The following is an 18900-nucleotide window of genomic DNA, read 5'->3' as shown; positions in this document are numbered from 1 at the left end:
CATATGGCCTTTCTTTTCCACTCACAGAGTCCCCTTTACTTTTTCTTATTGTGTAGTGGTCATGAACTCCCTTCACTTTTGTTGTCTGGGAAACTATCTCTCTTTCTATTCTGAATGATAGACTTGCTGGATAGATTATTCTTGGTTACAGATTTTTTTTTTTTTCTTTCAGTACTTTGAATATATCATGTCACTGTCTTCTGCCCTGCAAAGTTTCCACTGAAAAGTCTGCTGATAGCCTTATGGGGTTTCCCCTTGTATGTAACTGTGTTCTTTTCTCTTGATGCTTTTAAAATTTTCTCTTTACCACTACTTTTTGCCATTTTAATTACTATGTGTTTTGGTGTGGAGCTCCTAGAGTAGCTTCATTGTGAAATCTCTGTGCTTCCTGGATCTGGATATCTGTTTTTTTCGCCCAGATTAGGGAAGTTTTCAGCTGTTATTTCTTCAAATAAATTTTCTGCCCCCTTTTTTTCTCTTCTTTTCTGGGATCCCTATAATGAGAATGTTAATATGCTTGATGAAGTTGCTGAGTTCCCTAAATGTGTTATCATTTTGTATGTTTTTTTTCCTCTCACCTGCTCTGCTTGGTTACCTTTCATTAATCTGTCCAACACGTTGCTAATTCATTTTTCTGCTTCCTCTAGCCTGCTATTTATTCCATCTAGTGTATTTTTAATTTTATTTACTGTGTTCTTCATCTTTGGTTCTTTTTTTTTTTATCTCTTTGTTAAGAGTCTCACTGATGTTCTCCACTCTTTACTCAAATCCAGTGAGTGTCTTTATGATCATTACTTTAAATTCTCTAGCAGACATATTACTCATCTCTGTCACATCTAGGTCTCTTGCTGTGGTTTTGTTCTCTTCTTTTATTTGGTACATATTCCTCTCTCTTCATTCTGTCTAACTTTCTGTGTCTGTTTCTCTGTGTTAGGAAAGTCAGCTACCTCTTCTGGTCTTGAAAGTAACGGCCTTATGAAGAAGAGGTCCTATGGTGCCCTGCAGTGCAGTGTCCCCTGTTCACCGGAATCTGGTGCTTCAGGGGTATCTTCTAGGTGTGTTGTGTGCACCCTACTGTTGTATGTTGGGCACTTTTGCCTTTAGTCCAGTCTTCTGCGGTGGCTCTCTTTGCCTGTTTGGGCAGTGTTTGGTCCCTGTGTTGTTAGTGGGCCAGTCTGGGGCCACCGTGAGCTTGAGTTTAGTCAGACCAGGTGTTTGTCCAAGATGCAGTAGCACCAAACTGAAGGATGCTTTCCCTGTGTTGTCCCCAGAGAAGCTTTTATTGGTTGGTGGGGGCTGCAGTCAGACCAACTGTCTGCCTCCAGCCCACTCTTGGGACTTTCTGCCTGGCGTGTTTGGTTATCTTGCCCTCACCCAAGGGCAGGAGTCACTTTGGAGTGGTGCTTACACACTGCCAGGCTTGTGGCTCCAGTTTGAATAGGCTGCAAAAAAGAGCTCTTGGAGGGGGCAGGGCCCACGTTGTTTACAGGGTTTATGCCGGCAGAGGGTACCTGCTGCCAATGCAGGGTGCAGCTGGTGTGACCACTGGGGTAGGGCCCACAGTTTTGTTCTGCTCTTTGGTGGGGCCCACCACCACCGGCGGATCAAAGCTTTACAAAGTGTGGGGTTGGGAGATAGGTGTTGGCAAAGTGCCATCAGTCTTCTGGGGGAGGGGACCTCCAGTGCTGGGACTGAGGCAGGTGCGGCTGGAAGAGGCAGATCCCCTAAGCAGGCAGGTGGCGGTGCAAGCAAGTTAGGTAGTGTGTATCAGGCATCGGGCTGGTTCCTGAAGGTGGCCATGTGTTTATGCTGGGGGGCAGGAAAGGGAAATGGTGTTTTCCAGCCCCTTTGTTCTTGGGGGAGTCTCCCAGTGATCTCTACCCCTTGGGGTCACACTTTGAAATCAGTAAATAACCCTCCTGTGTGCCGCAGGCTGCTGCATCTATGTTGTATCTCCACAGACTATTTGTAGTGCTGTCTTTTTAAGGGTGGGGACTCAGCTGGCTCTTCCAGAAAACCCAGCCTGCTGATTTTTTAAATTCCAGACTTTAAGTCCCACGGGTTGTGAGAACTCGTGAAATTCAGCACCTCTAGTTTTCAAAGCCAAATGTTATGGGGATTCATATTCCCCATGCAGGTTCCCCTGTGTGATAGTCTCTCTCCCCTCTCCATGCCCATGGCTCCCTCCTTCCCAGGGACCACCAGGGTTTGGTTAGCTCTGACCATGTCTCTGCCTGTCCTACCCTCTTCAGTGTGGCCTCTTCTCTTCCTTTCATTGTGGAGTTCTGTTGTGCCAGTCTTTGGGTTGTTTTCTGGGTCATTTACACTGATATGAGCATTATCTGTGGGCCGAGGTGAGCTTAGGTTGCTCCTGCTCCACCATCTTCCCAGATACTCACCTCCATTCCTTTCTATCTTTCAGAAATGTCTCCAAATGTCTATAGTTCATTGGTAGACCTTTCCCTGCTTTTTTTGTACAGTTAAGTTATAGATTTTCTGTTTTGTCCTTAACCCTTTTTTCCCATTTAAATGGCATTTGGAGAAGAGAATGTTATTATATAAGTTCAGTGCATTTCTCTTAAATCCAAATTTTCATCTTCTCTTACTCTACATGTTCTCTTTGGGTAATTTCATTCACATATTTCAATTACCATTTTTATAATGATGGCTTCCAAATCTACATCCTTTACCTAAAGTCTCTTACCTGCAAGCTCTATTTATTTAACTGCCTACTAGTAGATATCCACACTCACATGTCCCATGGGCACTTCAAACTGTCCATGCAAATGAATGGGTAAACAAATTATGATGTACCTACACAATGGAATACTACTTAGCAATTAAAAAGAATGAACTATTGGTACACGGAACAACATGGATGAATCTCAAAATAATGATGCCAAGTGAAAGAAGCCAGACCAAAAAAAATATATGCTGTATGATTCTATTTATATAAAATTCTAGAAAACGCCGCTTTATAATGACAGAAAGCATTATCAGTGGTTGCTAGGGGATGTTATTGGCTTAGTGTGGGGGTAGGGGGTGAGAGGGGAGATAGGAGAGGGGAGAGGGGTTACAAAGAGGCAAGAGGAAACTTTTTGTGGTGATGGATATTTCCTTGATTGTGATAATGCTTTCAAAACCTGTCAAAGCACACACTTTATACATGTTCAATTTATCATATATCAATATACCTAAATAAAGCTAGAAGAAAACCCTCAGTGTTAAAGGCTTTTTAACAGAAAAACTGCGGTTCCTGCCCACTCTTTTCTATCCTCATCACAATCCTCCTCCCCAAAGACAGCTAATTTGAGGTCTTTCAGGAACTTTTCTTATACACAAGCCATGTTCTAATATGCTTAGTCTGTTATTTTTTAAAGTTTATTTATTTTGAGAGAGAATGTGCGAGAATGTGGGGGGGAGGGGCAGACAGAGAGGGAGAAGCCCATGCAGTCTCTGTGCTGACAGATGTGGGGCTTGATCTCACAAATAGGGAGATCATGACCTGAGCTGAAATCAAGAGTCGGATGTTCAACTGACTAAGCCGCGCATGTGCCCCTCTTCGTCTGTTACTTATTGATTCATCCCTTTAGAACTTCAGGCAGTATCTGTTTATTCTTTCCTATATGGTAGTTGGTAATATATTTCTCTTACTCTACCATTTTTACTTATCCTCCCTACCTTCTATAATACAATTTTTGGTTAAATCAATCATCAGTTCTAGCATTACTAGGAACATTAAATATTGTACATTACTGAGTCAGATGCTTTGATTGCATCTATTTCTTTAATATCTTCCCTCTTGGTTAATGCAGCAAATGCATTTTTCCCCATTTGCTTTGTTTTCTATGTACCTGTAGCTAATTTTTTTCAGATGTCCCAACAGACTTTTAGACATCTAACAGCAATTTTTTTCAGATGCTCAGTGTATCATATAACCCGTCATTTCCAGTACCCCATTCCTATTCCCTTGGAGACATTCCTCCTTCAGCTGGCTGTCCATCAATATGCCCCGACTGCTTTCTGAACTAGAATCATAGCTATCATGCTAAGGCTTCCTCTTGCCATTCTCCAATGTTGGATCAACTAATTCTTGAGTCCTATGTCATTTTCCTTTCTGGTTTATATTCCATCCGTTGGTTTTAGGAATAGTACATCCTCTAGTTGTTTCCTAAAAGGGGACACTTGAAAGTTAACATTTTTTTTATTTCTTAGAGGGTCAAAAAGGTCATTATTTTACTCTCACCTAAATGTTCCATTGGGTATAGAATTCTAGGTTAAATAATATTGTTTCAGAATATTAAAATTATTTTTGAACTGTCTCCTAGTATCTGAATTATTAGATACTCAGAATTAAATTCTTTTTTATGTGGCCTGTTCTTTTCTTTTTTTTTTTTTTAATTTTTTTTTAACATTTATTTATTTTTGAGACAGGGAGAGACAGCATGAACGGCGGGGGAGGGTCAGAGAGAGAGAGGGAGACACAGAATTTGAAACAGGCTGCAGGCTCTGAGCTGTCAGCACAGAGCCTGATGCGGGGCTTGAACTCACGGACCGCAAGATCATGACCTGAGCCGAAGTCAGATGCTTAACCTACTGAGCCACCCAGGCGCCCCTGTGGCCTGTTCTTTTCTATCTGGAAGCTTTTATGATTGCTTTATCTTGATGCTCTGAAATTTTTTATTGACATGCCTTGTTCATTCATTGCTCTGATTGGTTTATTTAACAAGTATTGATAGAGAAATAATTATACACACACACACTGTTCTAAGCATGAGGGATATAGCCGTGAAAAAAAATAGACAAAATCCCTTCCCTTCATTAAATTTACATTCTAGTGGTGAAGGCAGAAATTAAGAAATAAACTAATATTTAATGAAATGTCAGATAGTGATAAGGACTATAAAGAAATACAAAACAGTAATGGAACAGAGAATGGCAGGATCATTTTTTACAAAGGGTGGGCAGAGAATGGTGCTCTGAGGTGACAGTTATGCAGAAAATCAAATGAGGACACGAGTCATGGGACTTTGTGGAGGAAGAGTGCTCTGTGTGAGGGGAACAGCAAATATAAAGAATCTTAAGCATAAGTATACATGGAATGATGAGAAGCAAAAGGCCAATTTGGTGACAATGGAGTGAATAAGAGAAAGAGTGGTAGGAAATGAGGAAAAGAATGGTAGGAAGGTGGATTTGTAGCCAGGAGTCAGGCTACAAATTTATATTTGCTCTTCTCTTCACCTAGAAGACTCTTCCTCCACAGTGTCCCGTGAAATTTAAGGCCTCACAGGACTTGATAAAGACTCTCGAGTTCATTCTGATAGAGTCTTTTGAACAAGGACAAACTTACATTTTAAAAAATCACATTGGTTGGAGTGTGGATCTGAATGGAAATTAACTGTGAGATTTGTAAGAATGTTAAGTAGTGAGACTATTAGGAAAATATTTCAGTAGCTTAGGTGCAAGATATAGTGGTTTAGACATAGTAACTTAGTAATAGTGAGAAATGGTCAGATTTGAAATAGATCTTGTAGGGAGAACCAATAGGATTTGCTGCTGGATTACATATGGGGTGAGAGAAAGAGAGGAGTAAAGGATGAATCTTTAGATCCTTGGCCAGAGCAACTTGGTGAATGGTGGCACCACCTTACTGAGGCAGGGAAGACTGAGGTGAGGGATTGTTTAGGGATGAGTTATATTTTGGACATGGTGGGTTTGAGATGCGGATTGACAGCTGAGTGAAATTCTCCAGGAGGCAGATGGCCATCAACTCAAGGGTTCACAGGAGAGATGGCTCTGGAGATAACTGTGGCAGTCCTTCATGCATAGTTGGTAATGAACACCATGGTTCAGGATGAGTTTCCCCTGAGGAGTGAGTATAGATAAGATAGAGGTCTGAGGATTGAGCTCTGGAGCACTTCAGTATTTAGAATTGGGAAATGGAAGATCAGAAAAAGAACAGCAATAAATAGGTAGGAATCCAGGAGAATTCGTATTCTAGAAACCAGTTGAGAAAAGTATCTCAGGAGGAGGGCAGGATCCACTATGTAAAACTCTCTTGCGAGCTGAGTAGGATGAGGACTCAGAATTGACTATTGGATTTGACAACATGGAGTTTATTGGTGGCCATGACAAGCAGTTTCACTGAAGCATGAGGATAGTTGGAGAGAGGGCTCAAGAGGGAATGGGAAGAGCAGAATTGGAGAAAGTAAAGACAACTATTTTGAGGAGTTTTTCTATAAAGGAGAACAGAAAAATGGAATAATGAGTGGATGGGGATTGGGATGTGGAGTCAAGGAAAGATACTGTTTTGTTGTGTTGTGTTTATGGTGGGAGATAATAGAACAAGTTTGTGTGATGGGATAATCACTGAAGCATAGGTTTGGAAATGGGATGTTGAAAGAGAGGAGAATGTGAGAGAGATCTCTGTAAAAGAAAGTTAATTGACTGAAGTTTTGGTCCAGAAATGTTTTAGTAGTGAGATTGCAGTGTGATGCCAGCTTTTTCAGTTTGGGAGCTAGTACCCTTCTGTTCTGAGAAATGGTCTTATATTCTTCATTTGATTATCATCTACACTCCCCCTTTCCCTGTTGTTCTTTCTAGAACTCATGTGGTAATGTGTTGGACACTTGGACCGATCCTCTGATTGGGAGGATTTTCTCTCCGATTGTCCATCTCTTCCCTCAGCTTAACTTCTAGTCCTTCTGTAGAGTTTTTTTATTTGAGCTGTCTTATCTTAATTTTCCATAGCATGCTATTCTTTTTAAATGGATGCAATAACTTCTCACTTAAGATACTTAGGTTTTTGTTTTGTAATTTATTTTCCTTTGTTCCCTGCATAATCTCTCTTTCCTCCAAATATTCAATGATCTGCTTGCTTGTTTTGGTCTGTTTTTGATACGGGAGGCTTTCTTCAAATGCCTGATGATCCTTGGCTGCCCAGTTGTACGTGTGTGGGACACTAAAAAGGTCCGTGTGCATGAATGGTGGGCTTCATAGTAGGGTGAGCTCAAAGTTGACTGGCTTTTTGTCATTATGTAGAGCTCTTCAAAATTGTTGAGTTTTTTCAAAGAATGGGGATGGTGGGTATGTGCCTGAACAGAACAGGAACAAGATGAGGCCTCCGTGTTTCTGTAGATATTCAGTCCCCCTCTTTTCACCTTGTGCCATATCCCTGCCCGGCTCTGTGACTGAAACCCCAAGTTAGAACATCTCTAGCTCCATTTCTCCTGGTAGAATGCAGTAGTCATCTGGCTTCTGGGGTAGGGGTTGGAGTTGGGATGGCATGGAGAGAAATTGATTAGTAAACAGTCCTACAATATTGGCCTTTTGTGCTACTTGCTACTTCAAAGAACTGAGACTCTCAGAATCTTCAGGGCACATCCACTCATTGTCATCTGAATCCCTCAACTCCTATTTTGTAGTCCACCCCGAATCCCATTAAATCACTTTTCACTCCTGTAATAGCTTTCTGTCTTGGAAGGTTGGGGCTTTCTTTTTTGTTTTGCTTTTACTCTTTGGAAAAGTCAGATCTGCTAGTGTAGTCTCTCCTGTTCATGTACTAATGGGTTATAACCTTTTATTCTTCATTATAATTTTAGTGAGGAACCATGAGGAGAGAAAGGAGGCAAACATAATGTGGTTAATGTGCAGGTTTATCCAGAACCCATCTGCATTCTCATAAAGTGTAATCTTCACAGTAACTAATGTTTATTGAGTGCTCACTATATGCCAGACACTGTTCGAAGTGCTTTATATTAACTCAGTACTCATAACAATCTTACGTGACAGGTACTATTATTATTGCCATTTTACAGGTGAAGAAACTAAGACACAGAAAAGTTACATAATTTGACAAAGTTACACAGCCAGTAAGTGAGGAACTAGCATTCCAACTCAGCTATCAGACTCTAGAGATACTCCCTGCTTAAAACTCTGATAGGATTTCATTCCTGGATTTGAAAATCCAGGCAATTTAGCAGGCTATTTGTGCTTTCCAGGATCAGGCCCAGTGTACCTCTCCAACGTCACTCTCTACACTTAATGCCACTGTTTTGACCTTATGTTCTAGCCACACTGAGCTTCTTGCCCTGCATGTACACACTCTAGTGATCCTCATGCCTTTTTCATGCTCCGCCCCAAACATTCCTTCATTTTCTAGAGTGCTCAGTACAGTGTTCGGGTATTCAGCATATGCTTATAAATTGAATATTGTAGTTTATTTCACGTAGCAATCAACTCATGCTTTTGATTTGTTTTGACTTAGCATGTCTTCCTGAAAAATGTATAATTGAATAAAGTAATATTCCATTGTATATGAAGGATTCATAAGTCTAACAGACTAACTTGAAATTATCTCCTTAAAATTTGATTATATTGAGGGGTGCCTGGCTAGTTCAGTTGGTTCACTCTTTATCTCGGGTCGTGAATTTGAACCCCATATTGGGCACAAAGATTACTTTAAATAAATAAAAGTGAAAAAAGTTGTACTGTATTGAGAGTGAGGCAAAGATTCTTTTGGAGTATAAGTGAAAAGGTATATACTTTAAATAGTAAATGAATTCCATTCACTGGCTCTTAAAATGTTTTCTAACCTTATCTTGTTGTTTTCCTTAATAGCTTTTTCTTCCTCTTGCAAATTTGGAATGTTCACCAAATGTTGAAACTTTCCTTTGCAAAGCTTTTATACCAACCTGTACAGAACAAATTCGTGTGGTTCCACCTTGTCGTAAATCTTGTGAGAAAGTATATTCTGATTGCAAAAAGTTAATTGACACTTTTGGTATCCGATGGCCTGAAGAACTTGAATGTGACAGGTAAGTCATGTTTTCAACTGAAAGCTTCCAATGATATTTTAATGTTGGTGTTAGTTTTCCAGAATGTTTGTGACAGGCTTTCATTATTTATTTCAAAAATGTATATTGCACACTTAATGGGTGATAAGTGTTTTGGACACAGTGGTGAGCAAAAACAGACTTACAGTGGGAACTTTGGGGTGGAAGGAACAGATAATCAAATAATTACAGTAATAAGTATAAAATTATAACCATAGAGAAGTACACAGTTGTATGAGAACATGTAATGGTGCCTTTGACCCAAACTGGGAGGGAATGAACTTATTATCAATTCAGTGACCTTTTTACTCATTGACCTTCATTAATTACTTTGGTCTCTTATTCTGTAGACATTGGGGGATCATTAATTTGAAATATTCTATGGATACAATGAGACTTGGCATTATAAAGCTGGGGAGGAAGCTGTGTCCAAATTTTTGTTTCTTTATCTGTAGAATAAAGTATAGAACCTTTGTGGAAGTCATATACTTCCAGTAGATGCATAATTGTTTTTAAGAACACTTGATAATACAAAGTTGAGGATGTTCATACCTTACACTGTAGGTGGTCCCTTCTATAGAAACGTTTACAGAAACAAGGAATCATACACAAGAATATTGATTACCACATTATTCCTAATTTTTTAAAAAATGGAAAAAATGAAAGTCCATTGTAGAAGAATGTGTAATAAATGTAAACTGTGGCATACTTACACATTAAACTACGATACAGTTGACAAAATTAATGGTTGATCCATATCTGTAAACACAGATAAATCCAAAAATTACAGTGTTCAGTAAAAAAAAGGATGCTAAGGTAGGATATATACAGCATGATATCATTTATACAAAATTCAAACCTGCCAAATAATACTATGTAACATTATGGTTAGAAAATAACATAGTAAAAAATTTTTTTAAATTCATAAAGAGAATGAAAACTGAATTTGTGGTGATGAGTATTTCTGGGAAGAAAGAATAGGACCAGAAAGGGGTCCCACCCGATCTCTAATGTTATATTGTTTTATTTTAAAAGATATAAAGCAAAATTGACATAATAAGTTTTGAAATGCTGGTAGATATATGTGTTCTTTTTATGGGCATACATATTATTATTTTCTACTTTTATCTAAAGAGTATTTTAAATGTTTTCTTGTTTAACACTGGCTCAGCCAGTGGAGTGCACAACTCTTGATCTTGGGGTTGTGAATTCAAGCCCCACGTTGGGTATAGAGATTACTTAAAATCTTTTAAAAAGTAAAATAAAATACATAAATTGTTTCCTTGTTAAAAACTCCCACTCAGTTTTAAACCATATAGATCCTCCCAATTAATACTGGTGTGTAGATACTCTACTGAGTGATAAAGTGTTACACAAAATAGAAATATACCTGTGTATCACTCTGGTCTGCCCATAAACAAGGGAGGCAAGGAGTACAAACGTCCAGTTAGAAAATAAACATGTCATGGGGATAGAATGTACAGCATGGGGAATGTAGTAACATTGTGTTAACTTTATAAGGTGACAGATGGTAACTAGACTTATTGTGGTGACCATTTCTCAATGTATACAAATGTCGAATCACTGGGTTATACATCTGCAACTCATAATATTGTATGTCAGCTATACTTCAATTAAAAAAAAAAAAAAAAAAAAAACAGCCGGGTGCCTGGGTGGCTCAGCTGGTTAAGCAAGCCCCACATCAGGCTCTGTGCTGACAGCTCAGAGCCTAGAGCCTGCTTCAGATTCTGTGTCTCCCTCTGTCTCTCTGCCCGTACCCCACTTGCACTCTGTCTCTCTCTCAAAAATAAACAAACATTAAAAAAACAAAAACAGCCAAACTGAAACAAAACGGTGATGTGAGAGAACTCTACCCTGTCAGTCCTGGAAACAGAAGGAGCTCGTTTCAGCCAGTTTTAGCTGCCATCCCCTTAAGTTCTATGGCTGATCTACTTTACCTGTAGGCACTAAAAAAAAGTGACTTTCCCCAAGACTTATACTCCAAATGCCGTACACAGACAAGCCAGCACTTTTTTTTTTTAAGGTTATTTGAGAAAGAGAGTACGCACAAGCAGGAAAGGGGCAGAAAGAGAGGGGGAGAGAGAACCCCAAGCAGGCTCCATGCTGTCGGTGCAGAACCTAACATGGGCTCAAACTCACAAATCGTCACATCATGTCCTGAGCCAACACCCAGAGTTGGACACTTAACCGACTGAGCTACCCAGGTGCCCCAGCACTTTTCTGTCTTGAGGCTGCTAATTAAGATAAATTCCTTGTTTTTAGGATAAATGCTTTCTTAAATATTTAGTCTTAGAAGCAGAAATTACTTAAAAATTACTAGTTAGAGGCACCTGCCTGGCTCAGTTGGTGGAGTATGCAGCTCTTAGGTTGTGAGTTCACGCCCAACCTTGGGTGTAGAGCTTCCTTTAAAATAAAGTTTAAAAAATAAAAATTGTTTTTTGAGTAAGGGAATTTTAATGTTCACATGCCTTGTATTAAGTATATGTGAGTGCACTGGGGCCTCACTAACAACCACAAGTTTTTAGTTAACGTCAAAGCTCTAACCTATGATCTATTCAGGTTGTGTGTCTTCCCATCAATTATGAATGCATGAGGAAATATTTTATAGTTGGAAAGCATACATTAAAATAGTGAATCGGTCAAAATGTTGACCCTATATATTTAATTTTTATGATTTTTACAGATTGCAATACTGTGATGAGACTGTTCCTGTAACTTTTGATCCACACACACAGTTTCTTGGTCCTCAGAAGAAAACAGAGCAAGTCCAAAGAGACATTGGATTTTGGTGTCCCAGGCATCTTAAGACTTCTGGGGGACAAGGCTATAAGTTTCTGGGAATTGACCAGTGTGCACCTCCGTGCCCTAACATGTATTTTAAAAGTGATGAGCTAGAGTTCGCAAAAAGTTTTATCGGAATAGTTTCAATATTTTGTCTTTGTGCAACCCTGTTCACATTCCTTACTTTCTTAATTGATGTTAAAAGATTCAGATACCCAGAGAGACCAATTATCTATTACTCTGTCTGTTACAGCATTGTCTCTCTGATGTACTTCATAGGATTCTTGCTAGGCAATCGCACAGCCTGCAATAAGGCAGATGAGAAGCTAGAACTCGGTGACACAGTAGTTCTAGGATCTCAGAATAAGGCTTGCACTGTTCTTTTTATGTTTTTGTATTTTTTCACAATGGCTGGCACCGTGTGGTGGGTGATACTTACCATCACTTGGTTCTTAGCTGCAGGAAGAAAATGGAGTTGTGAAGCCATTGAACAGAAAGCCGTGTGGTTTCATGCTGTTGCGTGGGGAATACCAGGTTTTCTGACTGTTATGCTTCTTGCTATGAACAAAGTTGAAGGAGACAACATTAGTGGCGTTTGCTTTGTCGGCCTGTATGACCTGGATGCTTCTCGCTACTTTGTGCTCTTGCCATTGTGCTTTTGTGTGTTTGTTGGGCTGTCTCTTCTTTTAGCTGGCATTATTTCCTTAAATCATGTGCGACAAGTTATACAACATGATGGCCGGAACCAAGAGAAACTAAAGAAATTTATGATTCGAATTGGAGTCTTTAGTGGCCTGTATCTTGTACCATTAGTGACACTTCTCGGATGTTATGTCTATGAGCAAGTGAACAGGATGACCTGGGAGATAACTTGGGTCTCTGACCACTGTCGTCAGTACCACATCCCGTGTCCTTACCAGGTAAGAGAGCATTTGTATTAGTTCACTGTTTAATTTTAACATAGAGAATGTTCCCTGGAAATACACTCGAACTAATCATGAACATGACATTAGATTTCAGATAAGAAAATCCAGTAGACAGAGGGGATGATTCCCTGTGCATCAGTTGAAACTGGGGTCAGTGTCTCAAGAGTTCTTTCCTCAAGTGTAGGCTTTGTTTACAGTAGTAAAGTGCCTCCTCTAGCTACTCTTCTAAAAAGTAAATTTGGTTGCAAAGGCAGATTAATAATAATGAGGAACAGAAACAGAAGAACGAGTCTGTCACAGGGAAAAAAATAACTTCCGATTTGGGAGTTGCTTTTCATTCTTCAGTGGTGGGAACCTTATTTGGGTATATTTAATTTGATCATATTATATTTGGGTATATGATCATGTTATATTTGGGTATATTTAATTTGATCATATTATCGTATCATTTTTTGTTTAGTATACGCTTACAAAAACAGAACTTATTTTACTGTATTATACGGATACTTATTTCACTCCAACCAACCAAATTTTTATAACAAACATCAACAATGCATACTCTATAATAGTATGTTGTTCCGATGGTTTAAGTATAGTTTTTTGGTAGACTATAATAAAAGAAAGTAGATAAATACTTAAAGCCAAATATTTTGACAATTATAAGAGGCTGCTATAGAGGTGGAAAATGCTGGGAAATCAAACCAAGATTTCGGATATTCTTCCTAAATATATTTAGGTGTTTTTTGCCTTTCTAGCTATATATTTTGATGCCCAGATGAAAGTTCTATATTCAGAACTTCAGTGAAGAATGTATTATACTTAAAGTAGCACTATTCATTATATTATGCTATGTCAAATGTTCTATACTAAAACAGACCGAAGATTTATATTTTGTTCAAGTTTTACATTGACTATATAGACTGCTCTCCACTCTGAATGTATCACTGACATTTTTATTATTCACTTTTTTGTAGGCCAAAACAGAAACTCGACCAGAATTGGCTTTATTTATGATAAAATATCTGATGACATTAATTGTTGGCATCTCTGCGGTCTTCTGGGTTGGAAGCAAAAAGACATGCACGGAGTGGGCAGGGTTTTTTAGACGAAATCGCAAGAGAGAGTAAGAACCTATTGAATTATCTAAGTTGTTTTAAGTAGAACAAATACCAAGGGACTATTCAAGTCCTCATCGTACTGGCGTTTCATTATATCAACTGTTGTTTCAAGTTTGGAAATCTTTTTCGTGGAGAGCTCTACTTTATTTTGGCACTCGTTATTAATAGTCTTTGGCCTGTAGTATTCTGTTGAAGTATGAGAGATGTGTAAACTGTGCATTTTCTTTCCCTGGCTTATATTTAATGTTATAACTGCTATCACTGGATTATTTTGGGTGCAGCATTTTAATTTTTTAAAATCAGTGATAAAAGGCTAAGTGGGATCAAATATATGTAAGGAAATCTATAAAGTACGATTCAAATATATTATATGATCATTATTTACTACTTTTAAATTTTATTATACACAGTATGGCCTTAAAATGTCACTTATTTGCCTCAAGATGGTAAAATTTTAAACTTACATAGTATAACAGGATAGTAGACTCACATTTATGAGTTCGTTTTAGTTATATACAATGTACACTCTCTCCTGTCAACAATGTACTACAGAGTTTTTTAAACTGTTCCCCATTGGTTTGATTAATAAACTTTTTTTGTGGTAAAATTTTCAGAACTATAGCTCTTTTCTAAGTTTTGAAGTCTGCAAATTGCATTTAACTGGACTTAATTTTTTTGCATGGTTATGACACATCTATCCTGTATTTATATACTCACACTCACTTCATTATAACTTGCTAGCTTTATTGTTAGAAAGCAAATCATTGAATTTAACGACCATTAATTATATTCTACGTCCTTTCTCCTCTGGTTTACTTTTATATTCGATGTATTTATATGTGATACACAGATAGTCTCCTACTTTATGCCGCTTTAAGTTTCCTGGCCCTCATCCTTTGATTTTGCCTAATTCCTTGCCAATCTATTTATGCTGACAAAGGCAACTAACAATGTATGCACAAAAGAGTTCACTTCATGACAATCTACTTCTATCTCCTAGTATTTATAATCCCAGATTTTACAAGTATAAATCATTTAGAATTCTTAACTTGACCGATTAAGGTTTTTTGGCACAAGATAGGATACGCTTTTTGGTTTCTACTATGTAACACTTAGCAACTCAACCCTCTCCTTGGTTTCTCTCAGTCCAATCAGTGAAAGTCGAAGAGTACTACAGGAGTCGTGTGAGTTCTTCTTAAAGCACAATTCTAAAGTTAAACACAAAAAGAAGCACTACAAACCAAGTTCACACAAGCTGAAGGTCATTTCCAAATCCATGGGAACGAGCACAGGTGCCACGGCCAATCACGGCACTTCCGCAGTAGCGATCACGGACCACGATTACTTAGGACAAGAAACTTTGACAGAAATACAAACCTCCCCGGAAACATCAGTGAGGGAGGTGAGAGCAGATGGAGCGAGCACCCCCAGATCAAGAGAACAGGACTGTGGGGATCCTGCCTCCCCAGCAGCATCCAGCTCCAAACTCTGTGGAGAACAGGCTGACGGGAAAGGCCGGGCAGGCAAAGGGAATGATAAGATCAGTGTATCCGAAAGTACGAGGAGTGAAGGAAGGTGAGCTTTGATTTTGCGATCTTGAATCAGGACTATTTTGAATACTGCATTATATATGTTTTTATTAAAGCATAGTGCATCTGGAAAGAAGATGGTGCGTCCATACACTTCATCCAAGGAAGTTTGGCTTCGGCCTATAAACGTGCTGTTTGATACTTTAATTCTCAGCTTTGAAAAGAGCCTTCGTGAATGTTGTTCAAGTAGCAATGTTCATTTCTGTGGTAAATTGTTAAGGATCGCATGTATATGTAGGTAAGTGTTTACGATCCTTCTGAAATACAGGCTATTAAGTTTTAATTAGTACTGTATGATAGTACTAAAAGGCATTTGTCATTTTATGTGAAGATGATTATAAAAGGTTTTTTATTTTCTGGACATGAAAGCACGTTGACATTATCTTTAATGAATTTTTCCAAACGGTCACTGGTGATCCAAACACAGGTAAATATCAAATTAGCCAGAATGCTGACAGCTAAGTACTTTTAGGTCTCCAGGTTTCTTACCTCACCCTCCCAAACTAGACCAAATGTGCCTTCTTTGTGTTCCTGTGACAGCTTTTGCATGCTGGAAATAGACATGTGCCTTTAAAACTCCACTCGATTTGTAAATTCCTCGAAGGCAGAGCTGAGGTCCAGTTCATCTTTGTGTTGGAATTACACAACATCTCACCCATGGTGGGAAATGAGGAAAATATTGCTAAACGGAGAGCAGGATCCTGTCTTATGAGTTGTATTCCCCACGATACGCCATGTCCAGCCCGTGCCCGGGTGGTCCTTAATGCAGTTTCTGAAGTTGGCGAAAATTGTACCTGAAAATGAAGTAGACGTGTTTTGAGGTGTTAGAGTACACACACAGAGTTGTAGTTAACTGTCCTCTGATCAAGGTGGATACCGGTTGGGAATAAAACTCGTGGAAAGTGGGTAGCAGCTGTAAGGACATCGGGCATCACAGTTGTGCTCTGGTCTGTGTGTCAGCTTTCGTCTTTTTACCTAGGATGACTCCAAAAAGTGATGTCCCCGAGACCGGCCCGGTGCAGAGCAGCGGCTTGCAGGTCCCAGGTTCTGCGGAGCCAGGCAGCCTGAAAGGCTCCACGTCCCTGCTCGTTCACTCAGCTTCGGGAGGTGGAAAAGAGCAGGCCGCTGGCGGTCACTCCGAAACTTGAAAAACAGGCGATCCCATCGCTGAGAAGTGGATTCATGTGACACTGGAGCAGACAGCACGCTGTCGTATCAACACCACTCTTCTGTTCTCTTGCACTGACAGCTGCCTTGCCTACTGTTACACTGGAAACGATGGATTCCGAGAATTAGGGGATTTGTTTCGCACAGAGGTTAACGATGGCAATATACCCAGAAAGCGGAAATGGGCAGGTTAATAATATTTTTTTAAGTTGTGTGGGAGGAGGGAGTTAGAGGAATCTTCTTTTTCTATTTATGAAGATCTCCTCTTGCTAAAAGTATTTTAAGATGTACTATATGCTATTTTACTTTTATGGTATGAAATCAAGATATTTCTTTGCTGAAGTATTTAAAACTTATCTTTGTATCTTTTTTATATATTTGAAAATAAGTTTATATGTATTTGAACTTTTCTTAGAAATCCTGGAACAGCTATTCAAATATTTTTATGTTATTCGATACTTTAACGCTGCTTTGGTAGCCTTTACACTGAGTTTCTAAGAAAATTGAAAAATAGTATTCTTTTACAGTATAAAAAATATTTGACACACCAGAAGGTGTTGTCATGGGAATTCACCTTTCAAAGTTCGCTTATTCCACCTTATCTTCCCTGTGTGAATTTTACAGAGTCTTGCTCTAGGAATTTCATAGCTCTGCTGTGCCTCTAAAACAAGGTGCTTGACATCCACCGTTGATTATGTTATGCTGCTCACTGATCCTTCTACAGTTTTAAACAACATGTTCTAAAGGATTAGATGAAATGTTACTCTTTTAGAATTTAAGCCAAGTGCAATTGATTTTCTTTAAAAAAAAAAAGTTTTATGCCCACTCAAGATTGTGTATTTATGACCATTTACAGTTGCTTATACTTTTTTTAACTTCTTTAACTTTTAGAATACTAAAGTTTATACAGTATCTTTCTCAGACATTACGTAGATGTCATTTCTGCACTTACATAGGATTTTGCCGAACATTTAAAAGTGTGTTTAGCAATATTAGTGCCAATCAAATGGGGGAAAAAATGTAGTCCTGATAAGCAAAATGTATTTTATATTACATACTTTAAAATATTAAATATTTTTCCTAATTTTTGTTTTCAATTAAGTGTTATACCTTAAGGTTTTCTGATGCTTCTGGGTTTTTTCTATTTAGCATTCTATTAAAGCATAAAAAGATTATCATGTACTGTATGGAAAATGTAAATATTAACTTTTCCACATTTTTGAACTTTGTATACAAAAACATTGTATGTCTTTCCAGCAATAAAATTTTCTTTGTGTGAGAGATTATGGAGTATTGTGTGATTAGTTGTAGTGATCCTGACCCTGAAAGTGGTAGAATTTTTCCGATCAGTGGCCCCATGATTAATAACTTGGAAGCTTTTTTTTTTTTAAACTGGAAGAGAAGACAGGACTACTTTTCATCTGTTACAATTTCTTTCCAGAATATACATTATACAGCCATATTTACCATAACCTTTTAAAGCCGGTGTGAGATCCGAAGGATGGGGTAAAGCAAAGGGAACCCAGGACCCTGCTTTCACTCCTGGCAGTGGGGAATAAAACAGTATCATGCTTAAAACATTTTAAAAAATGAGTGAGGAGTCGCCAGGCTAAGATGTGGCAGAAGAAAGAGAGTCACACTGCCAACCCCAACCATTGGAGCCTCTTTCACCCAGGGAACATTTAGTGATTGGATGGTTATTACCAGCCCCAGCGCGCTGGGGTCCAAGGGAAAGGGTGTCTGCACTCCACACTGCATTTAGAACTGTGACTTCAGCGGGCTATTTCCTAGAAGTAAGTGTGAAGGAAAGCAGCCCTGCTTCAAGTTACCTGGGTGGACTAGATTGCCCTGGATTTAGAATAAGTAGTTCCGGATTAGCAGTCCCCTCAGGCACCAGGCAGAAGCAAATAGAAATCTTGCCTGGAGGAAGAAACGTCATTCTATGTGCTCTACAAATACTTTTTCAAATACAATATTCATCGTGTCATCAAACATAAGTAGGCGTACAACAACAACACATGAATAAGAATTGGCACGGGCATCAGACAAGAGAAGAAGACCCAGAGTTACCCCAGAATTACCAGGCACGGATTTGTTAATCTCATATAATTTAAAAATATCAGTAAGGAGGGGAGCCTGGGTGGCTCAGTCAGCTGAGCGTCTGACTCTTGATTTCAGCTCAGGTCATGATCTCATGGTTCCCACTGACAGCACAGGGCCTGCTTGTGATTCTCTCTCTCTCTGCCCCTCCCCCCTTTCTCTCTAAATTGTATCAGCAAGGAAGAAGACGACCCCATTACACACCCACTAGAATGGCTGGAAAAAAATTGACAATATCAATTTTTGGTAAGGATACAGAGCGACAAGGAACTCTCATTCATTGATACTGGGAATGCAAAATGGTACAGCCACGTTGGAAAACAGTTTCTCCACACAGCCAAACTGGTCTTATCATATGATCCAG

The 18900-nt window shown here is 38.9% G+C and overlaps 1 protein-coding gene across 1 annotated transcript in view; it reads left to right on the top strand.

Annotated features, from left to right (window-relative positions):
- Positions 1-16417, top strand: part of FZD6 (frizzled class receptor 6) — a 41981-nt gene extending 25564 nt beyond the window's left edge. Inside the window, exons 2-6 of the mRNA XM_047089040.1 lie at positions 8620-8816; positions 11539-12556; positions 13537-13685; positions 14827-15255; positions 16249-16417. Of these exons, the coding sequence (XP_046944996.1) occupies positions 8620-8816; positions 11539-12556; positions 13537-13685; positions 14827-15255; positions 16249-16417 (1962 nt within the window). The remainder of the gene's footprint in view (positions 1-8619; positions 8817-11538; positions 12557-13536; positions 13686-14826; positions 15256-16248) is intronic.
- The last annotated feature ends 2483 nt before the right edge of the window (positions 16418-18900 follow it).

This window comes from Lynx rufus, unplaced genomic scaffold (assembly GCF_022079265.1).
Source record: "Lynx rufus isolate CCGP_SWC_20201006 ecotype Redwood Valley unplaced genomic scaffold, mLynRuf1.p SCAF_26, whole genome shotgun sequence".
NCBI classification, from domain to species: domain Eukaryota; kingdom Metazoa; phylum Chordata; class Mammalia; order Carnivora; family Felidae; genus Lynx; species Lynx rufus.
Note: the sequence above shows the minus strand (reverse complement) of the source record. Positions and strands in the feature narration are given on the sequence as shown.